The following is a 22,333-nucleotide window of genomic DNA, read 5'->3' on the forward strand; positions in this document are numbered from 1 at the left end:
CTCCCCCAGCTCTGGAACAGTGGTCAAGTGCGTGAGTGTAACTTCCATCCCTTCCTGCCAGACTCGGATTCTCGTCACCCATGCACTCCACATCCTGCCCCAGGCTGATTGGATCGTGGTGCTAGAAGATGGGGCCATTGCAGAGATGGGTTCCTTCCAGGAGCTGCTGCACAGGAAAGGGCCCTGGTGGGCCTTCTGGATGGAGCCAGCCAGCCAGGAGATGGAGGAGAAGGAGGTACAGGCTGGGCTTTGCTGGTTCTCTGTGCCTGGCTTCTGCCACCCTCAGAGAGGAGGCTACACAGCTCCCACTGGCCAGAGTGGAGCCTTCAGACCACACCCTCCCTAGAGGCCCAGGCCAGAGGCAGACAGCTCTCCCATGAGGTCACCCGTCCCCCAGTTGGTGCCAGTGGAACTTTCTATGAGCCAGGGACTGTACTAAGTGCTTCTATAAACATGCATTGTCTTATTTGGTCTTCACAACCCCTCTATGAGGCACTGTGCAGTTATTTTTTTCTCCTTATTTTTCATTTTTTTATGCAAATGCAGCTTACGAGTCCAGCTTTCATGTGTCTGTGTCTTTACATGAGCCAGGCTCACATCTGTTCATCACGGTGGTGGTTCACAGACTTTTGGATGCAAAAATTTACTTGAAACACTCATTTAAAATGCCATTCCAAGCTCTCCCCATGAAGATTCTGGGATTCAAAGGCTTTTGATGGTTGTGGTCAACATACCACATTTTGAGTAAGAAGACCCAAATATGATATCCCTAGACTGGCTTCTCAGCCTTTTGGCCAGGGTCAAGTGCATGCGTGCATAGTTGTTCAGTCGTGTCCGACTCTTTGTGACCCTTTGGACTTGAGCCCACCAGGCTCCTCAGTCCATGGGATTTTCCAGGCAAGACGACTGGAGTGGGTTGCCATTTCCTTCTCCAGGAGATCTTCCTGACCCAGGGATCCAACCCACGTCCTCTGTGTCTCTGGCATTGAAGGCAGATCCTTTACCTGCTGAGTTCTCAGGGAAGGTCAGCTTTAGTACGAGGGCTTCCCTGGTGACTCAGTGGTGAAGAATCTGCTTACCGACAGAGGAGATGCAGATTGGGTCCCTGAATCAGGAAGATCCCCTAGAGTAGGAAATGGCAACCCACTCCAGTTGTCTTGCCTGGAAAATTCCATGGACAGAAGAGCCTGGTGAGCTGTAGTCCACGGGATCACAAAGAGTTGGACATGACCTAGTGACTGAAAACAGACTAGAATACCTAGATGTACTTTGATATACCAAGTAAGGCAATAAGAATGTAGCTCTTGATTGGCAAATGTAACTTAGTGGTAAGTAAATTATAGCATTTTATATCGAAACAAGTAGGTATAGATAAGTAGGTATTCATACAAATCTTCAAGACAGCCATGCAAGAAAGTTTTGTGTTTTTTGTGGGTGCTATGTACCACAGAGGTATCATTTGATTTTGTTATTAGATGGGGATATGCACTTGCTCAATGAATTGCCAGCAGTTTGAAAGTTTGATGTTTGTGTTGGGGCAGGAGATTCATCCTGAGTTTATTATTTATGCCATGATTAATCCTACTGAGTTATGTAGCGTTATCAGAAGCATTGTTGGATGGGACTTCCCTGGCTGTCCAGTGGTTAAGACTCTGGGTTCCCGGTGCCGGGGCCATGCGTTCAGCCCCCCACACTGCATGGTATGTCCTGGCCGAGAGCTTCCTCAGGACCAGGTGCCAGGGCAGCAGATTCACGGCACAACTGTGGACTCTAGGCGCCCACTGCCGCCAGCCCTCAGACAGGACTCACCACCCCAGACCCCAAGCGCATTCAGCACCCCCAAGGCCTCATGGTGGCCAAGGAGGAAGGGGACGGAGCCGCGGGGGCTCAGCAGCGGGGTCCAGGTCGGAGCAGGAAGGGGCCCACAACGTGCTCACGAGGGTGCTCTGTGAGTCCATCCCGTTGTGCAGTTATCGCAGCCACTTTTCAGAGGAGCAACTCAGCCAGAAGAGAGTTAAATAATTTGCCCAAGGTCTCAAGATTAGAACTTGGGCATGTTTGGCTCTCGAGTCTGTGCTTGTAACTGCTACAGGGGCCGAGCAAGGAGGTCACTTGGTGTCTTGAGGCCAGAGGCCCCGGGTGGGCCAGCTAGGGGTTCTAGCTACCCAGAGAACACAGTCCTTACTGGAAAAATTGACAGTGTTCTGGTAGGAAAGTCAGCGATCCACGTTCAGCCACAGTGATGATAAAGAACTGCCAAGGTCACCTCCATTAACTCATTTAATCACCACTTAGCACCTGTGAGCTCAGTACTGTATTTACCTTCATTAAAAAAATTTATTTATTTTAAGCAGAGCATAATTACAGTATTGTGATGGCCTTGGCCATACAGCCACATGAATCAGCCACGGGCATACTTGTGTCCCCTCCCTCCCTCCTGAACCCCCCTCCCACCTCCCTCCCCACTCCAACCCTCCAGGTTGTCACAGAGCATCAGCCTGAAACACATACATTAATTACTATATGTAAAATAGATAGCCCGTGGGAGTTTGATGTATGACACGGGGAACCTCCATTTTTTAGATGAGAACTGAAGCCCGGAAGTTCAAGAACTGGTCCAAGTTGACCTGATTCGTAAGTGGCAGTGTCAGGCTTTGAACCTCCATCTGTATGCTGTTTGCTGCCCCTGCAAGACAGAGCTGGGGCTCACAGCCAGTTTTCCCCATCCCAGGCTCCGCCTCCTCTGCTAAGCAGTAGCTCACTCTGGTTAAGTCCCTAAACATTGATTCACTGTGTCACCCACCTGAGGCTTGAAGATAGGACCCTCCCAGCCTGGGGGATGGTGGGCAGGAGGGTCTTTCCTTGGGGAGAGGACATCTGAGATTGGGTGAGAGCTACATGGAAAAGAACATTCCAGAAACAGTGGACTGCTTGTGCAAGGGCACTAGGGGGACTCAAGTGGTTGGACTTGGTGCAGTGATTATTGCTGTTTCCCAGCCCCAAGTTTATAGCAGATGCTTGGTTATTTTTGCCAAGTGAATAAGTGAGTGAATGAATGAGGTTCTGGGAAGAACCCAGGGAGGACAGGGTGAGAGAGAAGGAGCCAGGTGAGAGGACGCGGATGCTCAGTGAGTGGAGGCAGCAGAGCCAGTGGGTGTCAGAGCCAGCATCAGGACCCCGAGGTGCCGACCTCCATTGAGTGACGCGGCTCTCTTGATCTTGCAGACACAGAACCCTGGCGGTGCCAAGGACCCCAGAGGCTCTGCTGCAGGTGGGAGGCCTGAGGGCAGATCAGAGAGGTGAGTTCGCTGTGGTGCTGAGCACAGGGAGGGCCCGAAAGCCGAGGCCGAAGCAGAGGCACTGTGTTATACCGCCTGCATTTCAGGAGGGTGGGGCGGCCCCAACCATTCTGGGTTGAACACCTGCTGAAGACCCACCACGGGGCCCAGTGCAGGATGACTCACCAGAGACCACTGGCTGGTCAGTTAGCCAAAATAACTGAGTCCCCATGTGTCCCTTTCACAGAATGACCAATCTGCCCTCAGGTGTGATGAAGGTCGTGGAGTTTGTCAAAGTTGTCTTGTGGCTGCAGCGGGGCAGGGCCGATGCAAAGAAGGAGTCAGGCCATGCTTGTTATTGTCCGTGCCAGGCCCTATGGCTCATGCTTTGAGGGGCATTGGCGTAAATTGGTGCTGGCAGGGTCACCAGGGGGAGGCCTGGTGTCCCCCTTTCTCCAGCTCCCTCTAGCCGCTCACTGATGGACTCACTGAGGTGCCATCTGCAGCAGGGGAATGGGCCACCTGTGCGCTCCATTTTTATGGAAAGTGACCTTGTAAAACAGAACAATAAGACCACTGGGCACTGGAGAGTGAGAACTTAAGTGCCAATTGTTGGGGGACTACAAGGGGCAGTGGAGGGGCCTCAGTCCCTGAGGCTGGGCCCAGTTCCTCCCATCACAGCCAGTCACCCAGAGCACTCCTGGGCCATTCGCTGGGCAGGCCCACAGTGTATAGTATCCTAAGTAAGAGAAGATAGATAGACGTGTAGATAGATGATGGGTAGATAGATAATAGATAGAGAGGTAAGTAGGTAGGTAGGTAGACAAATAGCAAGACAGAGCAAAACAGATACATAGATGCAGGTAGATGAATATTGTATTGGAAAAACTTGCTAATCATCAACCCAACCCCCTTTCTCTCCATCATTGTCTTTTCATTGCTAAGTTGTGCCCGACTCTTTTGTGCCCGGACTATAGCAGGCTCCTCTATCCATGGGATTATCCAGGCAAGAATACTGAAGTGGGTTGCTATTTCCTTCTCCAGGAGATCTTCCCAACCTGGGGTTCAAACCTGTGTCTCCTGCATTGGTAGGCAGGTTCTTTACCACTGTGCCACCAGGGAAGCTCTCACACAACTACATCATTCACTTCTGACACCAGATAGGTGCTCCCCTACTCCCCGCAAACCTTCACAGCAAGCGATTCTCCAACACCAACAGGATGTCCTACAATTGAACTCAGTTCTGACGCTGACCACCTGGAAAGAATGTCAGCTCCCACAAGTGAAGGGCTCAATCCCTCAAACCTGCTCCCCCAACTTCAGATGCCAGTCACAAGTAGTAGGTCCCCAGGGTTCACACAACTTCTGTCCTACTTGGGGACGAATCAGGGGCTTGCATCACACCCTCCTTGAGTTTGATTAATTTGCCCAAATAGCCCACAGCACTCAGTGTATTGAAGGGTGCGATCAACTGGACAGCCAGATAAAGAGACATGCAGGGTGAGGTCTGGGAGGGTCCCGGACACAGGAGCTTCTGTCTGCATGGAGCCCCATGTGTCAACCTCTGGGTGTGTGCGCAAACCTGGAAGCACCCCAAATCCCATATTATTGGGGCTTTGTGAAGCCTTCCCCATGTGGGCATGATTCATCATTAACTCCATTTCCCGCCCCTCTTCCCTCGCTGGAGAATTGGGGTGGGGCTGAAAATCCCAAGCTTCTAATCATGGCTTAGTTTTTCTGGTTACCAGCCCCGATCCAGAAACCCAGCCAGAGTCATCTCAGTAGAACAGAGATGCTCTCAAGGCTCTTCTCACTTAGGAATTTACAAGGGTTTTAGGAGCTCTGTGTCAGGGATGGGGTCAAAGACCAAATATATATTTCTTAACATAAATCACAATATCACAAAGATAAATTGATAGATGAATAAATAGATTGATGGGTAGATGATTGGTTGATAGATGATTGATAGATAGTCAGACAGACATAGAGTATCCCCATTTTACATCTGAGGAAACTGAGGCATGGAGAGATTAGTCAACTGCCCCATGGTTTCACAGTAAATGGCAATTCATACTTAAGGTCATCTGCCTACTCAGCCACAGTTAATAGGAACAATCCGAAAGCGTTCAGCAGACTTCCTGAAAACCTGGACTGACAAATCTGAGAGTAAACAGCAGGTGCAAAATGATTGCAGCAATGCTCAGGCCAAAATGAAAGCCGAGAAGCTCCTTCAGTGAGATGGCATTGGAAGAACAGGCTTGGCCAACTCTGGGGTAATAGGTGGCATCTAGCTGGCACTGCAGATGAAGAATGGGAGCTTGGCACCTAATTGGTGCTCACAGTGTTAGTTGAATGAATGAATGAGTGAGTGAGTGGCTCAGTGGCTACCATACACGGCATGAGGAGAGACACTGATTTGTCTTTATTTGCTCTAAATGACAGGTTCAAGAAGTTAGTGCCTGAGAAGGACAGCGCTGCCTCAGAGGCCCAGACAGGGCTTCCCCTGGATGATCCTGAGAGGCCAGGACAGCCGAAAGGAAAGGACGGCACTCAGTATGGCAGGGTAACCATCTGCTGCTCCCCTCACCCCACATCCACGGCTGCTGCGGCCGCCCAGGGCTCGGGACCTCCCAGCATACACAGCACTGGGTGTGGGAAGAGGCTGGGGGGCACGACTCACCTTTATTGAACGCCTACTATGTGCCAAGTAAGATTCCAGACACTTCATACTCCTTAATGTTCACAGCCACCATAAACTCAGATGATGATGGCTCCATTTTAGGGAGGAAGAAACTGAGTCCTTAAGGAGTTTAGAGATTTGTCTGTGTTCTCACAGCTAGCAAGTGACCACCTGGGACTCAAACTCAGGACAGTCTGAATCTGAAGTTTACAGTATTTCTTCTTTCCTATGCTGCTTTGTCCACCCACCCACTCCTACCTGTTCATTCATTCATCCATCCATTTTCCTTTCCACCCACTCACCCACCCATCTACTCAGGCTTCTATCCATCTCACCCAGTCATCTAACTCTTCACTCACCCAGTCATCCACCCGTCCTGCCACCGTCTATCCCCCCAGCCTCTTACAGACCCACTTTTTTACTCTTCCACCCACCCATCTACCTGTTCACTCACCCATTCGTCCACTCACCCATCCACCTACTCATCCACCCAGCAAACATTTTCAGAACTCCCACTGCGTGCCAGACGACGTTTCTGCCTTGGTGGAGACTGCAGGCCAGTGGTGGTGGGGTTAGGAAACAATTAGGCTAATAAGAAAGGTGATATCAGGTAATGATAGATGCTGTAAATAAAATAAAGACAAGTGATGAGATAGGGACCAAGAGTCGGGGGCCTGCTTGGATAGGATGCTCTGAGCAGTGACATTTGACATCCCTGAAGGAGGTGAAGGAATCAGCCGTGGAAAGAGCAGCGAAGAGCGTTGCAGGCAGGGAGAACAGCAAGGGTCAAGGCCTTGAAGTGAGAAGAAGCCAGAGAGAAGGATCCCATGAGACCGGCAGATAGTGCATAGCGGGCGGGTGAGGTCAGAGGGTGTACTGAGGTTCGGAATGTCTTCTGAGAGCAAGAGAAAGTCAAGGGCAGGTCAGCAACAGCAATGCGGGGTCAGGTGGATGTTTGAACAAGTTCATTCTGGGTGCAGCTGCATGCAGAATTTCATATTTGTAGGAACTAGACCTTAAATAAATGACCCACTCTGCGTCTCAGTTCCCCATCTCTCAAGTGGGAAGTATGAGGATAGAGACACATGCCTGTCCATAGTAGGTGTTCAAATAACCACTCCCAACCCAGGAAGTACCACCACCTGTCCCCGTTAAGGCTCCCACTGGCCACCTGGGAGCCATAGAGGAAGGGGGTCCTGAGACCGGGCGGGCCTGGGGGGAGGTGGTGCTCCAGGTGGGAGGTACTGCATGGTGGCTCCGTCTGCCTGCTGGCGTGCTTTGGGAGCCCCACCTGACCCTTCCTGTCTCCCCCTGGGGCCTCGCTCTGCCCCCATCTCTCCTATGTGTGCTACAGGTGAAGGCTACCATGTACCTGACCTACCTACGAGCGGTGGGCACCCCGCTCTGCCTCTATGCACTTTTCCTCTTCCTTTGCCAGCAAGTGGCCTCCTTCTGCCGTGGCTACTGGCTGAGCCTGTGGGCAGACGACCCCATCGTGGACGGGCAGCAGACTCACGCGGCCCTGCGGGGCTGGGTCTTCGGGCTCCTGGGCTGTCTCCAAGGTACCCCCCTCCATCCTCCAGCTGCACCCAAGAGTGCCTCGGGGCTGCCTCACCTACACACCCAGGCTCATCCTCTCTTTCCTGAACATCTGTGCAACGGTCCTGGCTGCAAACACAGACCTGCATCCTTAAGCTGGGGCTGGGGAAGTCCCTACTTTTACAGACCCCTTAGAGTTTCTCCCAGCCTCATTGGCAAAGGCAGAATGTTGGCCCCCAGGTTTGGGGGCACCTGAGCACTTAGGTGGGGCAGCAGGTCAGCTGGACTCTTTCCCTCCCCCAAGCAGAGAACCGCTCCAAAGTCTGGCTGCTGTTGGCTTCCAGCACTCCCACATGGCTGCCGCTGCCCCCCTCCCAACCCCAGAGGAGGTGGGTCCTGGACCATTTCCCCACCATCAATGCCCCCTAACTTCTCTCTCTCTCTCTTTTTTTAAATAGCTTTATGTTTTGGGTTCACAGCAAAATTGAGCAGAAGGTATAGAAATATACCCCCCACTTCCACATGTATATAGCCTAGGTCATTATCAACATCCCCCAGTGGTGCGTTTGTCACAAATAATGAACCTATATCCTAGCTACCTGAAGTCCACAGTTTTTTTTAAACAGTCTTCTTCTTCTTTTTTTTGGTGGGCAGGGGGAGGCTGTGCTTTGCTTCAGTTGAGGCACATGGGATCTTTGATCTTTGTTTCAGTATGCAGGATCTTTAGTTGCGGCATGTGGGATCTAGTTCCCAGACCAGGGATCCACCCTGGGCCACCTGCATTGGGAGTGCGGAGTCTTAGCCGTTGGACCAGGAGCGAAGTCCCCTGGACTCCCCAGTTTTCATCAGGGTTCACTCTGAGAGTTGTACATCCCATTAGTTCATTAGTTCAGTCACTCAGTCGTGTCCAACTCTTTGCGACCCCATGAATCGCAGCACGCCAGGCCTCCCTGTCCATCACCAACTCCCAGAGTTCACTCAGACTCACGTCATTCGAGTCGGTGATGCCATCCAGCCATCTCATCCTCTGTCGTCCCCTTCTCCTCCTGCCCCCAATCCCTCCCAGCATCAGAGTCTTTTCCAATGAGTCAACTCTTCACATGAGGTGGCCAAAGTACTAGAGTTTCAGCTTTAGCATCATTCCTTCCAAAGAAATCCCAGGGCTGATCTCCTTCAGAATGGACTGGTTGGATCTCCTTGCAGTCCAAGGGACTCAAGAGTCTTCTCCAACAAAACAGCTCAAAAGCATCAATTCTTCGGCGCTCAGCTTTCTTCACAGTCCTACTCTCACATCCATACATGACCACTGGAAAAACCATAGCCTTGACTAGACGGACCTTAGTTGGCAAAGTAATGTCTCTGCTTTTCAATATGCTGTCTAGGTTGGTCATAACTTTCCTTCCAAGAAGTAAGCGTCTTTTAATTTCATGGCTGCAATCACCATCTGCAGTGATTTTGAAGCCCAAAAAAATAAAGTCTGACACTGTTTCCACTGTTTCCCCATCTATTTCCCATGAAGTGATGGGACCGGATGCCATGAGCTTCGTTTTCTGAATGTTGAGCTTTAAGCCAACTTTTTCACTCTCCACTTTCACTTTCATCAAGAGGCTTTTGAGTTCCTCTTCACTTTCTGCCATAAGGGTGGTGTCATCTGCATATCTAAGGTTATTGATATTTCTCCTGGCAATCTTGATTCCAGCTTGTGTTTCTTCCAGTCCAGTGTTTCTCATGATGTACTCAGCATATAAGTTAAATAAGCAGGGTGACAATATACAGCCTTGACATACTCCTTTTCCTATTTGGAACCAGTCTGTTGTTCCATGTCCAGTTCTAACTGTTGCTTCCTGACCTGCATACAGTACATCCCATAGGCTTGGACAAATGTATAATGACATATATCCACCATTAGAGTGTCATATGGAATAGTTTTACTGCCTACAATTATCTGTGCTCTACACCTTCACCTCTGTTTCATCGATCTGATTGTCTGTGCTTTCACCAATACCACACAGTCTTTTTTATTTTTTCTGAGTTCTATACTGTATTTTTCTTCCACATTTATTGATGTAGTTGACACGCAGCTCTGTGATTTGACTTACATCATGAACTGATTACCATAATAAGTTTGGTGAACATCTGTCATCTCTGTATAAGATACAAAATGTTAAACAAATATTAAACAATTTTTCTTTGTGATGAGAACTCTTAGGAGTTACTCTCTTAGCTTTCATATACAACATACATCAGTGTTAATTAGGGCTTCCAGGTGGCTCAGATGGTAAAGAATATGCCTGCAATGCAGGAGACGGAGGTTCGATCCCTGGGTCAGGAAGATCCCCTGGAGAAGGGAATGGCAACCCACTCCAGTATGCTTGCCTGGAGAATTCCATGGACAGAGGAGCCTGGCGGGCTGCGGTCCATGGGGTTGCAAAGAGCTGGACACGACTGACTAACACTTTCACTTTCAGTGTTAATTATATTCATCATGTTGTACATTACATCCCCAGTATCTACTTACCTAATAGCTAGAAGTTTGTAACTTTTGACCACGTTTATCCAGTTCTCCCTCCCCCCACACCTCACCTCTGGCAACCAGAAGTCTGATATGAGTGTGTTCGTTTGTGAAGTGTAATACATACAACGCTGTGTTAGTTCCTCTTCAAAGTTTTCAACTTTCCCTTATGGTACTTGTTGACTATTGGTCTCATGCCAGTTTCCTGCTCCATAACATAGTAATTTGATATTTGTCTGCATTTCAAAATGGTGCCCATGGGAAGTCTTAGTTATGCTCTACCACCATAAAAAGATATTAGATAATTATTGACAATATTACACTATATATTTCATACCTCTTGACCCATTTATATTGTAAAGGGAAATTTGTCCCTTCTCTGATCTATTTCTCTCCTCCTTCCACTCCCCTCTCCTATAGCAACCTCCTGTTTTTCTCTCCGTGTGACTCTGTTTAGTTATGTTTGTTTATTTGTTTTGTTCTTTCGATTCCACATATAAGTCAAATTACACAGGATTTGTCTTTCTCTGTCCTTTCATTTAGCATAATACCTTCTAGGTCCATCATGTTGTCCCAAATGGCAAGAGTTTTCTTTTCGGCTGAGTCATATTCTATTGTATATATACTGCGTCTTGTATATCCATTCATCCATCAGTGGGCACTTCTGTTTCTTCCATATCTTGGCTTTTGTAAATAATACTGCAATGAGCATAGCGGTGCCTGTATCTTTTCAAATTAGTGTTTTCATTTGGGGGGAATAAATGTCTAGACTTGGACCTGCTGGATTGTATGGAAGTTCTACTTTTAATAGTTTGAGGAGTCCCATACAGTTTTCCGTGGTGGCCACACCAGTTTACATTCCCCTCTACAGCGCATAAGGGTCCTCTTTTCTCCACATCCTCACCAACACTTGTTTTGTTGTCTTTTTGAGAATAGCGATTCTGACAGGTATGAGATCGTATCTCATTACATTTCCCTGATGACTAGTGATGGTGAGCATCTTTTCAAGCACCTGCTGACCATCTGTATGTCGTATTTGAAAAAATGTCCATTCAGATTCTCTGTGCATTTTTCAATTGGGTTGTTTGGTTTTTTGACATTGAGTTGGTTGAGTTCTTAGTATATTTGGGATATGAACCCCTTAGAAATATCATTTGCAAATAACTTCTCCCATTCAGTAGGCTAATTTTTCATTTTGTTGATAATTTACTTCACTGTGCAAAAGATTTTTAGTTTAATGTAGTCATATGTTATTGAAAGAGGTTTTTGTTGTTTGGGGTTTTTTTTTTTTTCATGAACAAGTGCTGGATTTTATAATCTTTTTCTGCATCTATTGATATGATCATGTAATTTTTCTTCTTTAGTCTGTTCTGTAGTAGATTACATTAATTGATTTTTCAAATGTTGAAGCAGCTCTGCATATCTGGGATAAATTCCACTTGGTCATGATGTATAATTCATTTCATACATTGTCGGACTTCACTTGTTATTTTGTTGAGGATTTTTGCATGTCCGTTCTTTAGAGACATTGGTCTATGCAGTTTTCTTGTAATGTTTGTCTGATTCTGGCTTTAAGGAATGCTGACCTCATAGAATAAGTTAGGAAATACTCCCACTGCTTCAATCCTCTGAACGATATTACAGAGAATCTGAAAAAGATTGTAGAGATTAATGTAATTTCTCTTTAAATATTTGTTAGAACTCAACGAGGAACTCACCTGAGCCTGGCACTTTGTGTTTTGGAAAGCTATTATCAATTCAGTTTCTCTAATAGTTTCTGAATAGGCCTACTTAGATTATTTCTTCTTGCATAAGTCTAGGTAGATTGTATCTATCAAGGAATTGGTCCATTTCTCCTAGGTTGTCAAATTTATAGGCATAGAGTTATTCATAGTATTCATTTTTTATACTTTTAATATCCATGGGATTTGTAATGACATCCTTTTATTTAAAAGTTCAGATATTACTAATTTGTCTCCTCTCTCTTTTTTCTTAGTCTGGCTATAAGCTTATATTTTTTATCTTTAAAAAAAATTTTTTTTATCTTTTCAAAGACCTTGGCTTTGTTTTCATTGATTTTCTTTATGATTTCCTGTTTTCCATTTCATTGATTTCTACTGTGTTTTTTATTGTTCACTTTCTTCTGCTCCTTTTGGCTTCAGTTTTCTCTTTTTCTAGTTTCCTAAGGTGAAAGCTCAGATGGTGAATTTTAGAGCTTCCTTTTTTCCTAATATATGCTTATTCAGTACTATCAGGCTCTCACTAAGTCGCTTCGGTCTGACTCTTTGCCACCCTATGGGCTGGAGCCCCCCAGGTTCCTCTGTCCATGGGATTCTCCAGGCCAGAATACTGGAGTGGTAGCCATGCCCTCCTCCAGGGGATCTTCTCATCCAGGGATCAAACCTGCATCTCTTATGTCTTCTGCATCGGCAGGCGGGTTCTTCAGCCCTCGCACTGCCTGGGAAGCCCCGTTCAGTGCTCTCCATTCATCTTAAGTACTGTTTTCACTACATCCTCCAAATTTGATGCCGTGTTTTTATTTTCATTCAGTTTAATATATTTTAAGATTTCTCATGAGGTTCCTCCTTTGACCCATGTGTTACTTAGAAATGTGTTGTTTAATCTTCAAGTATTTGGGGATTTTCCAAGTATTGTTGTGTCATTCCACTGTAGTCTGAGAACAGACATTGTAAAGTTTCTCCTCTTTTAAATTTGTTAAGGTGTTTTCTGTGGCCCAGAATGTGGTCTATCTTAGTGAATGTTTCATATGAACTTAGGAATTTGTGTTCTGCTGCCGTTGGATGAAGTGCTCTATTGATGTTCATTGTATCCAGTTGACTGATGGTGGTGTTGAGTTCATCTCTGTCCTTACTGATTTTCTGCCCACTGCGTCTGTCCTTTTCTTATAGAGAGAAGTTGAGGTCTCCAACTATGATAATGGATGCATCTATTTCTCCTTGCAGTTCTATCAGTTTTTGCCTCACATATTTTGATGCCCTCTTATTAGGCAGTACACATTAAGGATTGTTCTGTCTTCTTGAGAACTGACACGTTTATCATTATATAATGCCCTCTTTATCCCTGATAACTTGCCTTACTCTAAAGTCTGCTCTATTTGAAATTAATATAGCTAAAAACTATATAGGTATAATGTACTAACTATATAAAACTATATGTCTCAACCTAGTTTAAACAACAAGAGAATGTATTGGCTTATGCGACTGGAATCCATAGGTAACTAGCTTCAGGTATGGCTGGATCCAGAGGTTCAACAAATGCTGGAAGATTAGCTTCCTTTTCTTCCTCTATGATAGCTTCCTGTGCAGGCAGGCAACCTGCTTTGGTGGTAAGATGGTATCTCACAGTTCCAGTCTGGCCACCTCAAAAAAGTGAGCACCTCTTCCCAAAAGTCCTAGCAGAGTCCCAGGTCTCACTCTTATTGGCCTGACTTGGGTCATGTGTTCACCCCTGAACTAACTGAAGAGGTTTGGATTGTCCGGGGATGAAATTCTCCCCACTCTAGAAACAAAGAATGAAGTTAGCTCCATTCCAAGAACGTAGATGGGCTCTGGGAGGAAGTGGGTGTATTGGTTTCCTAAGGCTGCCGTGGGCTTCCCAAGGCTGACACTAGTGGTAAAGAATTCACCTACCAATGCAAGAGATGCGGGCTCAGTCCCTGGGTCAGGAAGATCCCCTGGAGGAGGAAAGGGCAACTTACTCCAGTATTCTTGCTTGAATAATCCCATGGACAGAGAAGCCTGGCCGCCTACGGTCCATGAGGTCACAAAAGAGTCAGACACCACTAAGCAGCTAAACAAGAACAAAGGGGCTGCCATAAAACTGATTACCACAAACTTGGTAGCTTAGAACAACAGAAATTTTATTCTCTCACAATTCTGAAGCCAGAAGTCCAAAGTCAGGGGGTCAGCAAAAATCGGTCCCTCTTGGAGGCTCTGAAGGAGAAACTGTCCCATGCCTTTCGCCTAGCTTCTACTGGTCGCCGGCCATCCTCGGCATACCTGGGCTTGTGTTGCATCACTGCCTCCATATTCACAGCATCTTCTCTTCTTATCCAATGGCACCAGTCATTGGATTTAGACCCTGCCCTAAATCCAGGATGATTTCATCTCAAGCTCATTCACTAATAATATCTTCAAAGACTCTATTTCCAAATAAGGTCACTTTCTGAGATTCCTGGTAGACATGAATATGGAAGGAGGACACTATTCAACCCTCTACATGGTGGTTCCATCAAGGGATAATCAGGGTGGTCATAAGATAAGATAGTCACCATGGGGTGATGGGGGTCTCCAGCCGTGATGCCCTGATGTCTCTGTCCCCAGCAATCGGGCTGTTTGCCTCCATGGCCACAGTGCTCCTCGGTGGGATCCAGGCATCGAGCCTGCTCTTCCGGGGGCTGCTGTGGGATGTGGCCCGGTCTCCTATTGGCTTCTTTGAGAGGACGCCCATTGGGAACCTGCTGAACCGCTTCTCCAAGGAGACAGACATAGTAGATGTGGACATCCCAGACAAACTCCGGTCTCTACTGATGTATGCCTTCGGACTCCTGGAAGTTGGGCTGGTGGTGACAGTGACCACCCCATTGGCTGTCGTGGCCATCCTGCCACTGCTCCTCCTCTATGCTGGGTTTCAGGTAAGGAGAGCTCAAGGAAGCTCCTGGGGTCATCCAAGGTCACCTCCTCCAGTCCCCTGTGTCTGGACAGGACTCAGTGTAAGAGGTTCTATGCAGCTGGACATCTAGGGGCCACCCTTAAAAGAATTCTCAGAGACAGAGACACCATGGTCTAACACTTATTCTCATCTCTGTCTCTCAAATGTTCACATCAAACTTCTTAATGTCTAATAGTTTATCAGGCTGCTACCGAAATCAGCTTCCTGTTCTCCAGTGATCTGGAAACCAAGAAGGCATTGCAAGCTCTTGAAGACTGTTGTATTAGGCTAGACTCTTTCAATGGTTAAAACCAGAGACCAACTGAAATTAGCTTAAACACAAGAACCCAATTCAATGACTTATGCTCCCAGGGTGTAGGGGATCAGCTGTTATCAGGGTGCTGTCACTCCACATCACCCTTTAGTGGATCTCGAAGTGTGTTATCAGAACAGCAGCATCAGTTTCACCTGGGAACTAGTTAGAAATACACCTTCTCAGGCCCCATCCAAGACCCCCTGATTCAGATACTATGGAGGTGGGGCCCAGAAATCTGGATTTTAAAGAACCTTCCAGATAATTCCAATCCATGCCAATATTTAAGACTCACTTATTCAGCTCTGCTTGGCCTAATTTTGCACACATGTCTTCTCCAGAGGGCAACCCTGTACTTACAGCCTCCCACCTCAGCAACCCCAGCACAAGCAACCTTTCTCCAGCTCAGCAATCATACATCAGTTCCAGGGAAGATTCAGATTGGCCCTTCATGGGGCATATGTTCATCCTGAACTCATCACTGTGACCAAAGGAATAGTTTACTTTGCCTAGCAGGGCTATGTCATGTGACTACCTCCTTGATCAGATCTTATTAGTGACAGCTAACCTCCCATCCCCTCAAGGAAATCAGAAGTAGAAAAAAACCTTGGTAGCCAGACAAAAATCAGAAGTAGAAAAAAACAACATGATAGCCAGACAATGTCCATGGTATCACTTCCCTCCACAACTATCCCAAGTCTCTTCTCTACCCTCTTGAGCTGGGGGAGGAACTGCTTTCTCTGTCTGAAGCTTTGGAGTTGGGCAGAGATGGATTTGAATCCAGGTCCTGGCACTTGTGTGCTGTAGAGGCTTGGTCCACTTAATTCCTCTGAGTCCCTGGTGTTCTTATGTATATGCTGTGAACGATGCTTACTGCTTCTATATTCACATCACTGCCCACCTCCAAATGCCCACCTCACCATGACCAAATACTGCAGTTCACCCTTGAACAACATGGAGATTAGAGGCACCAACCCTCCTTGCTATTGAAAATGTGCTTCTGAGTTGCAGTCGCTCCTCTGTATACACAGTTCCTTCGTATCCACAGATTCAGCCAAGTGTGGGTCGTGTCATAGTGTAGTATTTACTATTGAGATTTACTGCTGCTGCTGCTGCTGCTAAGTCGCTTCAGTCGTGTCCGACTCTGTGCAACCCCAAGGACTGCAGCCTACGAGGCTCCCCCGTCCCTGGGATTCTCCAGGCAAGAACACTGGAGTGGGTAGCCATTTCCTTCTCCAGTGCATGAAAGTGTAAAGTGAAAGTGAAGTCACTCAGTCGTGTCTGACTCTTAGCAACCCCATGGACTGCAGCCTACCAGGCTCCTCCATCCATGAGATTTTCCGGGCAACAGTACTGGAGTGGGGTGCCATTGCCTTCTCCCATTGAGATTTACTAAAAATCCGCAAATAAGTGAACTCATGCAGTTCAGACCCATGTTGTTCAAGAGTCAGCTGTATTCGGAAAGAGCCTGGCATGCAGCCCAGTGATCACAAAGGCAGGTTCCTCCCCACCTGCCAGCTGTACAACACTTCCCATGTCAAAGCAGATAACAACATACATTGTGTTCATCACTGTGTTCCCAGCACTCGACATGTAATCCTCGAGTTAAGTGAATGCATTCGACTTGTCCAGCTGCCTTCCTTGCCTGTTGTGGCTTTGCTCCCACAATGACTGGCCCTGAGTGAAGCAGTTGGCCTTGGAGCTGAGAATGAGACATGTACAACAGATTAGTGGTTTCTCCACCCTGGGTGTGCTTGAGACTCACTTGAAGGCTTTTGAAAAATTCCAAAGCCATGCTGATGATGCCAGAAGTTCAGACTTAATAGTTCTGGGGTGAGGCACTGGGAGTTTTTGAGGCTTCCCAGGTGATTTTTAAAATGACCCATGGAACTCTGATTCTGCAAGGACACTGGAGCCCAGAGAGGAGAGGCAGCTGACCCAAGGTCACACAGCTAGCTGGTAACAACTCCCTCTGCTTCTCAGACTCTCTCTGTGTTTGTGACTTCTCTGCCATCCTGCTTCAGAGCCTATACGTGGCCAGCTCGTGCCAGCTCAGACGCCTGGAGTCAGCCAGACACTCATATGTATGTTCTCATGTGGCCGAGACATTCCAGGGCGGGCCGGTGGTCAGGGCCTTCCAGGTCCAGGGCCCCTTTACGGCTCAGAATGACGCACACGTGGATGAAAGCCAGAGAGTCAGTTTCCCGCGGCTGGTGGCTGACAGGTAGGAAGGGGTCAGAAAAGACCCTGTAATCCATCTGTGTCCCCTGAGAATGAGAGAATGTCATACTGTGTGGCCAGAGAGGTCAAGTGGCCTGCCCAGGGTCACACCACGAGTCGAGGGTAAACAGAGCCTAGATCCCAGGGGTACACATGGCTCACATATGAGCAGATGCAGATTGGCCTGGGGTTCCCCGACAGCAGGTGGGCAGGAGGTACAGATGTCAGAAAAAGGGCAGAACCCTCTGTTGCCTTGATGACAAAGGAGCTACATAAACATCCTCAGTCTCCTTTCAGTACTAAGCAAGAATAAGAACCCCAGCTTTGAGAACAGACAGACACGGGTGCAAATCCCAGCTCTCCAACTTGGTAGCTGGGTGATCTTGGGCAAGTCACGTAACCTCTCTGAGCCTCATTCGTTAAAGTGGGTTTGCACTCGTGGAGTGGCTGTTGAGACTAAACAAATATCGCTAATACTTGTAATGTGCTCACCACATACGCAGCACAGTCCTGAGCATCTTCTGTGGGTTAATTGATTTAATCCTTTTAGCAACGCCACCAGGCAGAGACTCTTTCCCAGAGGATGACTCTTAGGCACAGAGAGATTTAGGAACTTTCCCAGGGCCACACAGCAAATATGTGGTGGAATCAGGATTTGAATCCAGGCAGTGTGATGCCAGAGTGTGGAGAAGGGCAAGCCCATAGCAGATGTGAATTCAGTAAATGTCAGTTCCTCTCTTTTCTGCCCAGGTCCCCAGCCAGCTGGGGCTGTGAAGCTCTGTAGCTGTGGGTAGTGTCTCAACTCCATCTGCCCCCTGGGGGACCTGTCCTGGCCCCTTCCTGGGGTCCTAGCCTAGGGAGGAGGAACCTTACAAACATTTAGGAAGCACCTACTTTGTCCAGAGGTCAATGATTTCTGCACCATATATGGCGGGTGTATCTCATTTAATCCTCTCAACTGTAATAAGCCAGATATTATTTCATCCCACAGATGGGTAAGCCAAGGAGGAAAGAAGTGAAGGGACTCCCCCAAGGTCAGCCATCTAGGAAGTGGCAGACCCTCAATCAGGCAGATGTGGCTTCAAATCACTGTGTTTATTATGTGTGTGGACTTGGACCCTCTGAGCCCCCGTGTCCTCATCTGTCCACTGGGGACAAGAGTCTCCCCACCGTGCTGTTGTTAGGAGGACTAGGTGTTATGTGCAGTGAAACCCAGAGCTCCCTGAAGACAGGGTTTTTTATCTTGTCCCCAGCATCTCCTGCATGTGTGGCACACAGTAGGTGCCTAATACACATCTGCTGAACGAATGAATAAACAAATGGATGGTAGAGCAGGAATGCAATAAAAGGGGTGTGTATTTCTTCAGCCACTCGATATATATTTGTTGAGCACCCACTATGTGCTGGATCCTGTGCTGGGTTCTCAGTGGGGACAGAGCCATGAATGAGATGAAGTTGCTGCCCTCATGGAGCTCACGATCTGCTGATGGAGGCCGACAGTCAAGGACAGATTAGTTTAGTTTTCGAGAGTGATAGAAGGAAGGAGTGGTCTGAAGGGCTCTCTGAGGAGGTGATATCTGAGCTGACTTGTGTGAGGGTAAGGATGTTGGTCAGGTGAAGACGGAGGTGGGGTTCAGGCAGGGGGAACACAGGGGATGTGGCTCGCCACAGCCCAGGGACAAAAAGCAGAGCTTACTTGAGCACCTACTGTGTGCTGGGTTCTGAGCTGGACTCAGGCGAGATGGGGCAGCCTGGGCCTCCCCCACCCTCCGAGCTCGGGCAGGGCCTGGGTGTGGAGGAGATCATAGCCGGGACCCTGTGGGCACTCGAGCTGGCACAGCCCTTGTGCCCAGGGAAGCAGGTGTCCCTTGAGAGGCCCCCACTGATGCTACTCTTACCTGTCCCTTCGCAGGTGGCTCGCTGCCAACCTGGAGCTGGTGGGGAACGGGCTGGTGTTCGTGGCTGCCCTGTGTGCTGTGCTGAGCAAGGCCCACCTCAGCCCCGGCCTCGTGGGCTTCTCTGTCTCTGCCGCCCTCCAGGTACTCCAGACACCCCCCAACCTGGGCTCCAGGCTGTGGGCAGAGTGCACGCAGACCCCTGCCAGGGGACCTTCAAGGACCCGAGTCCAGCCTACCAGCCACTGGGGAAAACACGGCTCTGCCAGAGCCTAGGCTGGACCTCGGGCAAGACTCTTCTTCCCTCTTGGAGCCTCAGTGTACTCCTCTGGGCAGTAACCCCTTCCTTCCAGATGTTGTAAAGATTCATTGAGATAACATATATAGAGTCCATTTCCAGCGTGTTGTTAATGTTTTGTTAACTCTTAATAACAATATCTAGTGTCAGGTTATGACATCTGTAAAGGATGGCTTCCCTGGTGGCTCAGACAGTAAAGAATCTGCCTGCAATGCAGGAGACCTGGGTTTGACCCCTGGGTCAGGAACATCCCCTGGAGAAGGGAATGGCAACCCAGTCCAGTATCCTTTCCTGTAGAATCCCATGGACAGAGGAGCCTGGCAGGCTCCAGTGTGTGAGTCACAAAGAGTTAGACACGACTGAGCAACTAACACTTACACTTTTTTCACTTCTAAGGGAAGGAAAAAAAAACATATATATATAAACACACGTGCATATGCAAGTAGCATTCACTGTGAATGAGACATTGTTCTAAGAGCTTTATAACACTAGCTCATTCAGTCCTGCCCACGGCCCCCTCAGGGGTACTGTTATTGTCCTCATTCTGTAGTTGAGGCAACTAAGCTTAAGGATGCAGCAAGTAAGAGGAGGTAGCCTGACTGACAGGAGGGTGCTTTTCTAGCGCGTGGTCCAGAGGCGTCTCTGAGGAGGGAGCCTAAGATCTGCAACTCTCGAGTGCGATGACGGGGAAGGGAAGTGGAAGGTGGTCCTGGTGTGGCATCAGCAGGAGGAAAGGCCCTGGCATGGGGGGAGAGGTGCGACTGGTGTTAGAGGAACAGCACAAAAGGCGGTGTGGCTGGAGAGAGTGTTTGAGGGCAAGCTTAGAGGGAGAGGTTGGGAGGGCTGGGGGCAGGGCTGGTGCAGACAGGGCAAGTGGGCCCTGGTGAGGAGCTCAGTGAGGTTCCCGGTGTGACGGAAGTCAGTGCTGGGAGTCCTCTCTGAATGGAAGTCAGCGGGCCTGGGCCCTGCTGGGTGTCCTTGGGAGGGCTGTGCGCCCTCTCTGGTCCTGTCTCCCTACCTGCTTCAAGAAGGATTGGACAAGCTGATGTCTGAGGGCTCATTTCTGGTCCACATACTACAGTTTGACTAAAGGGGTCCTTGTGGCTACAGTCAAACTCTGCCCCCTTGTTTGCCCTGGATCCTACCTCCCAGCCCCTGCCTCACCTGGGGTGGTCTTGCTGATGCTGTCCTGAGGGGTCTTCTTGCATCAGGTGACCCAGATGCTGCAGTGGGCCGTTCGCAGCTGGACAGACCTGGAGAGCAGCATTGTGTCGGTGGAGCGATTGAAGGACTACGCCCAGACGCCCAAGGAGGTGACGGGCGGGAGGTGGGGCGGGGGCAGCAGGTCCCATCCGGGCTTCACAGCAGAGGACGGCGGACCCAGGTTGACACCTGCCGTTGGCTTCAGGGCCCCCACCACTGTAGACCGGAGTCACAGCCAAGGCGGCAGTCATAGTTAAGAGGGTAGGGTCTGGAACGAGGTCAAATCCTGGTTCCTCTGCTTCCTAGCTTAGGCACAGCAGGGCACTCCGAATGACAGGGCACCGTGAGTAACAGCACGATAGTGATATGATGGCAACATTATAGAAACATAGCAATAGCATGATGGTAACATGATAGTTGGAGGCTTCCCTGGTGATTCAGATGGTAAAGAATCTGCCTGCAGTGTGCGGGAAACTTGAGTTTGATCCCTGGATTGGGAAGATCCCCTGGAGAAGGAAATGGCAGCCTACTTCAGTATTCTTGCCAGGAGAATTCCATGGACAGAGGAGCCTGGCAGGCTACAGTCCATGAGGTTGGTTTTACTGAAACATAATGGCAGCATTGTAGGAGCAGAAGAGAAACACAGCAGCAGCCTAACAGTTCGGGGTGAGGTCATCCCACAGTAAAGGACTTCATACCGAGTCCAATACACCGTAAATGCTCAACACATGTCCACCACTCTGATTAGCCACATTTCATGGATGGGAAAGTCAAGGCTCAAGAGAGTGGAGTGACCTGTTTAAGGTCACAGGAATAGCGTATGGCAGCACCAGTCTCCACACTGCGCAGAGTTGCCCTTTTCATTAAGAAAAAAGGAGAGTATCTACCTCTATTAGTGAAAGAATATTATTTGACAGTTAATACTGGCTAATAATAATAATTTAAAGAGTAGCCAACACCATTATAATTTTCACAATACTCAATATTATTTGTTTTTAGCCTTGCTATATGCCCCATAAGAACCCTAGAGAATAGCAATAAATATGCCCATTTTATGGGGCTTCCCAGGTGGCACTACGAGGTAAAGAATCCACCTGGCAGTGCAGGAGACATGATCGACCTGGGTTGGGAAGCTCCCCTGAAGGAGGGCATGGCAACCCACTCCAGTGTTCTTGCCTGGAGAATTCCATAGACAGAGGAGCCTGGCAGGCTATAGTCTGTGGGGTCCCAAAGAGTCAGATGTGCCTAAAGTGACTTAGCATGCATGCCCATTTTACAGATGAGGAAACTGAGGATCAGAGAGGTAGGCCATTTCATGAGAAGCCTGGAGAAAGGTTCCCCTGACCCAGTGTCCCCTCCTGCCTCAGGCTCCCTGGAAGCCGCTTACCTGTGCAGCCCACCCGCCCTGGCCTCGTAGGGGGCAGATTGAGTTCCGGGATTTTGGGCTGAGATACCGACCCGAGCTCCCGCTGGCTGTGCGGGGCGTGTCCTTCAAGATCAACGCAGGAGAGAAGGTGAGTGGCTCACCTACAACTCCCTCCTCATGGTGGCCAGACTGGGCATCACCCCAGGGTCCAGGTCCTTAGCACCAGCTTCTTCCTTCCCTCCCCACCTCAGGTCCCCAGTCTCCAGACCCCTCACTCCCTCGATGGGACTTACCATCTTCCCCAGACCAACTTCCTTCTCGGTGAAACCACTCACCTTCTTGATGTCTCAGATAATGA

The 22,333-nt window shown here is 48.6% G+C and overlaps 1 protein-coding gene across 1 annotated transcript in view; it reads left to right on the plus strand.

Moving 5' to 3' along the window:
- ABCC6 (ATP binding cassette subfamily C member 6) overlaps positions 1–22,333 on the plus strand; it is a 68,229-nt gene that overhangs the window by 38,583 nt on the left and 7,313 nt on the right. Inside the window, 11 exon segments of the mRNA XM_070362514.1 lie at positions 62–179; positions 182–235; positions 1,263–1,264; positions 3,226–3,299; positions 5,721–5,841; positions 7,313–7,520; positions 14,353–14,663; positions 17,018–17,217; positions 19,126–19,252; positions 20,618–20,719; positions 21,977–22,123. Coding sequence (XP_070218615.1) covers positions 62–179; positions 182–235; positions 1,263–1,264; positions 3,226–3,299; positions 5,721–5,841; positions 7,313–7,520; positions 14,353–14,663; positions 17,018–17,217; positions 19,126–19,252; positions 20,618–20,719; positions 21,977–22,123 — 1,464 coding nt within the window.

The sequence above is a fragment of the Bos mutus genome, chromosome 25, assembly GCF_027580195.1.
Source record: "Bos mutus isolate GX-2022 chromosome 25, NWIPB_WYAK_1.1, whole genome shotgun sequence".
Taxonomy (NCBI): Eukaryota; Metazoa; Chordata; class Mammalia; order Artiodactyla; family Bovidae; genus Bos; species Bos mutus.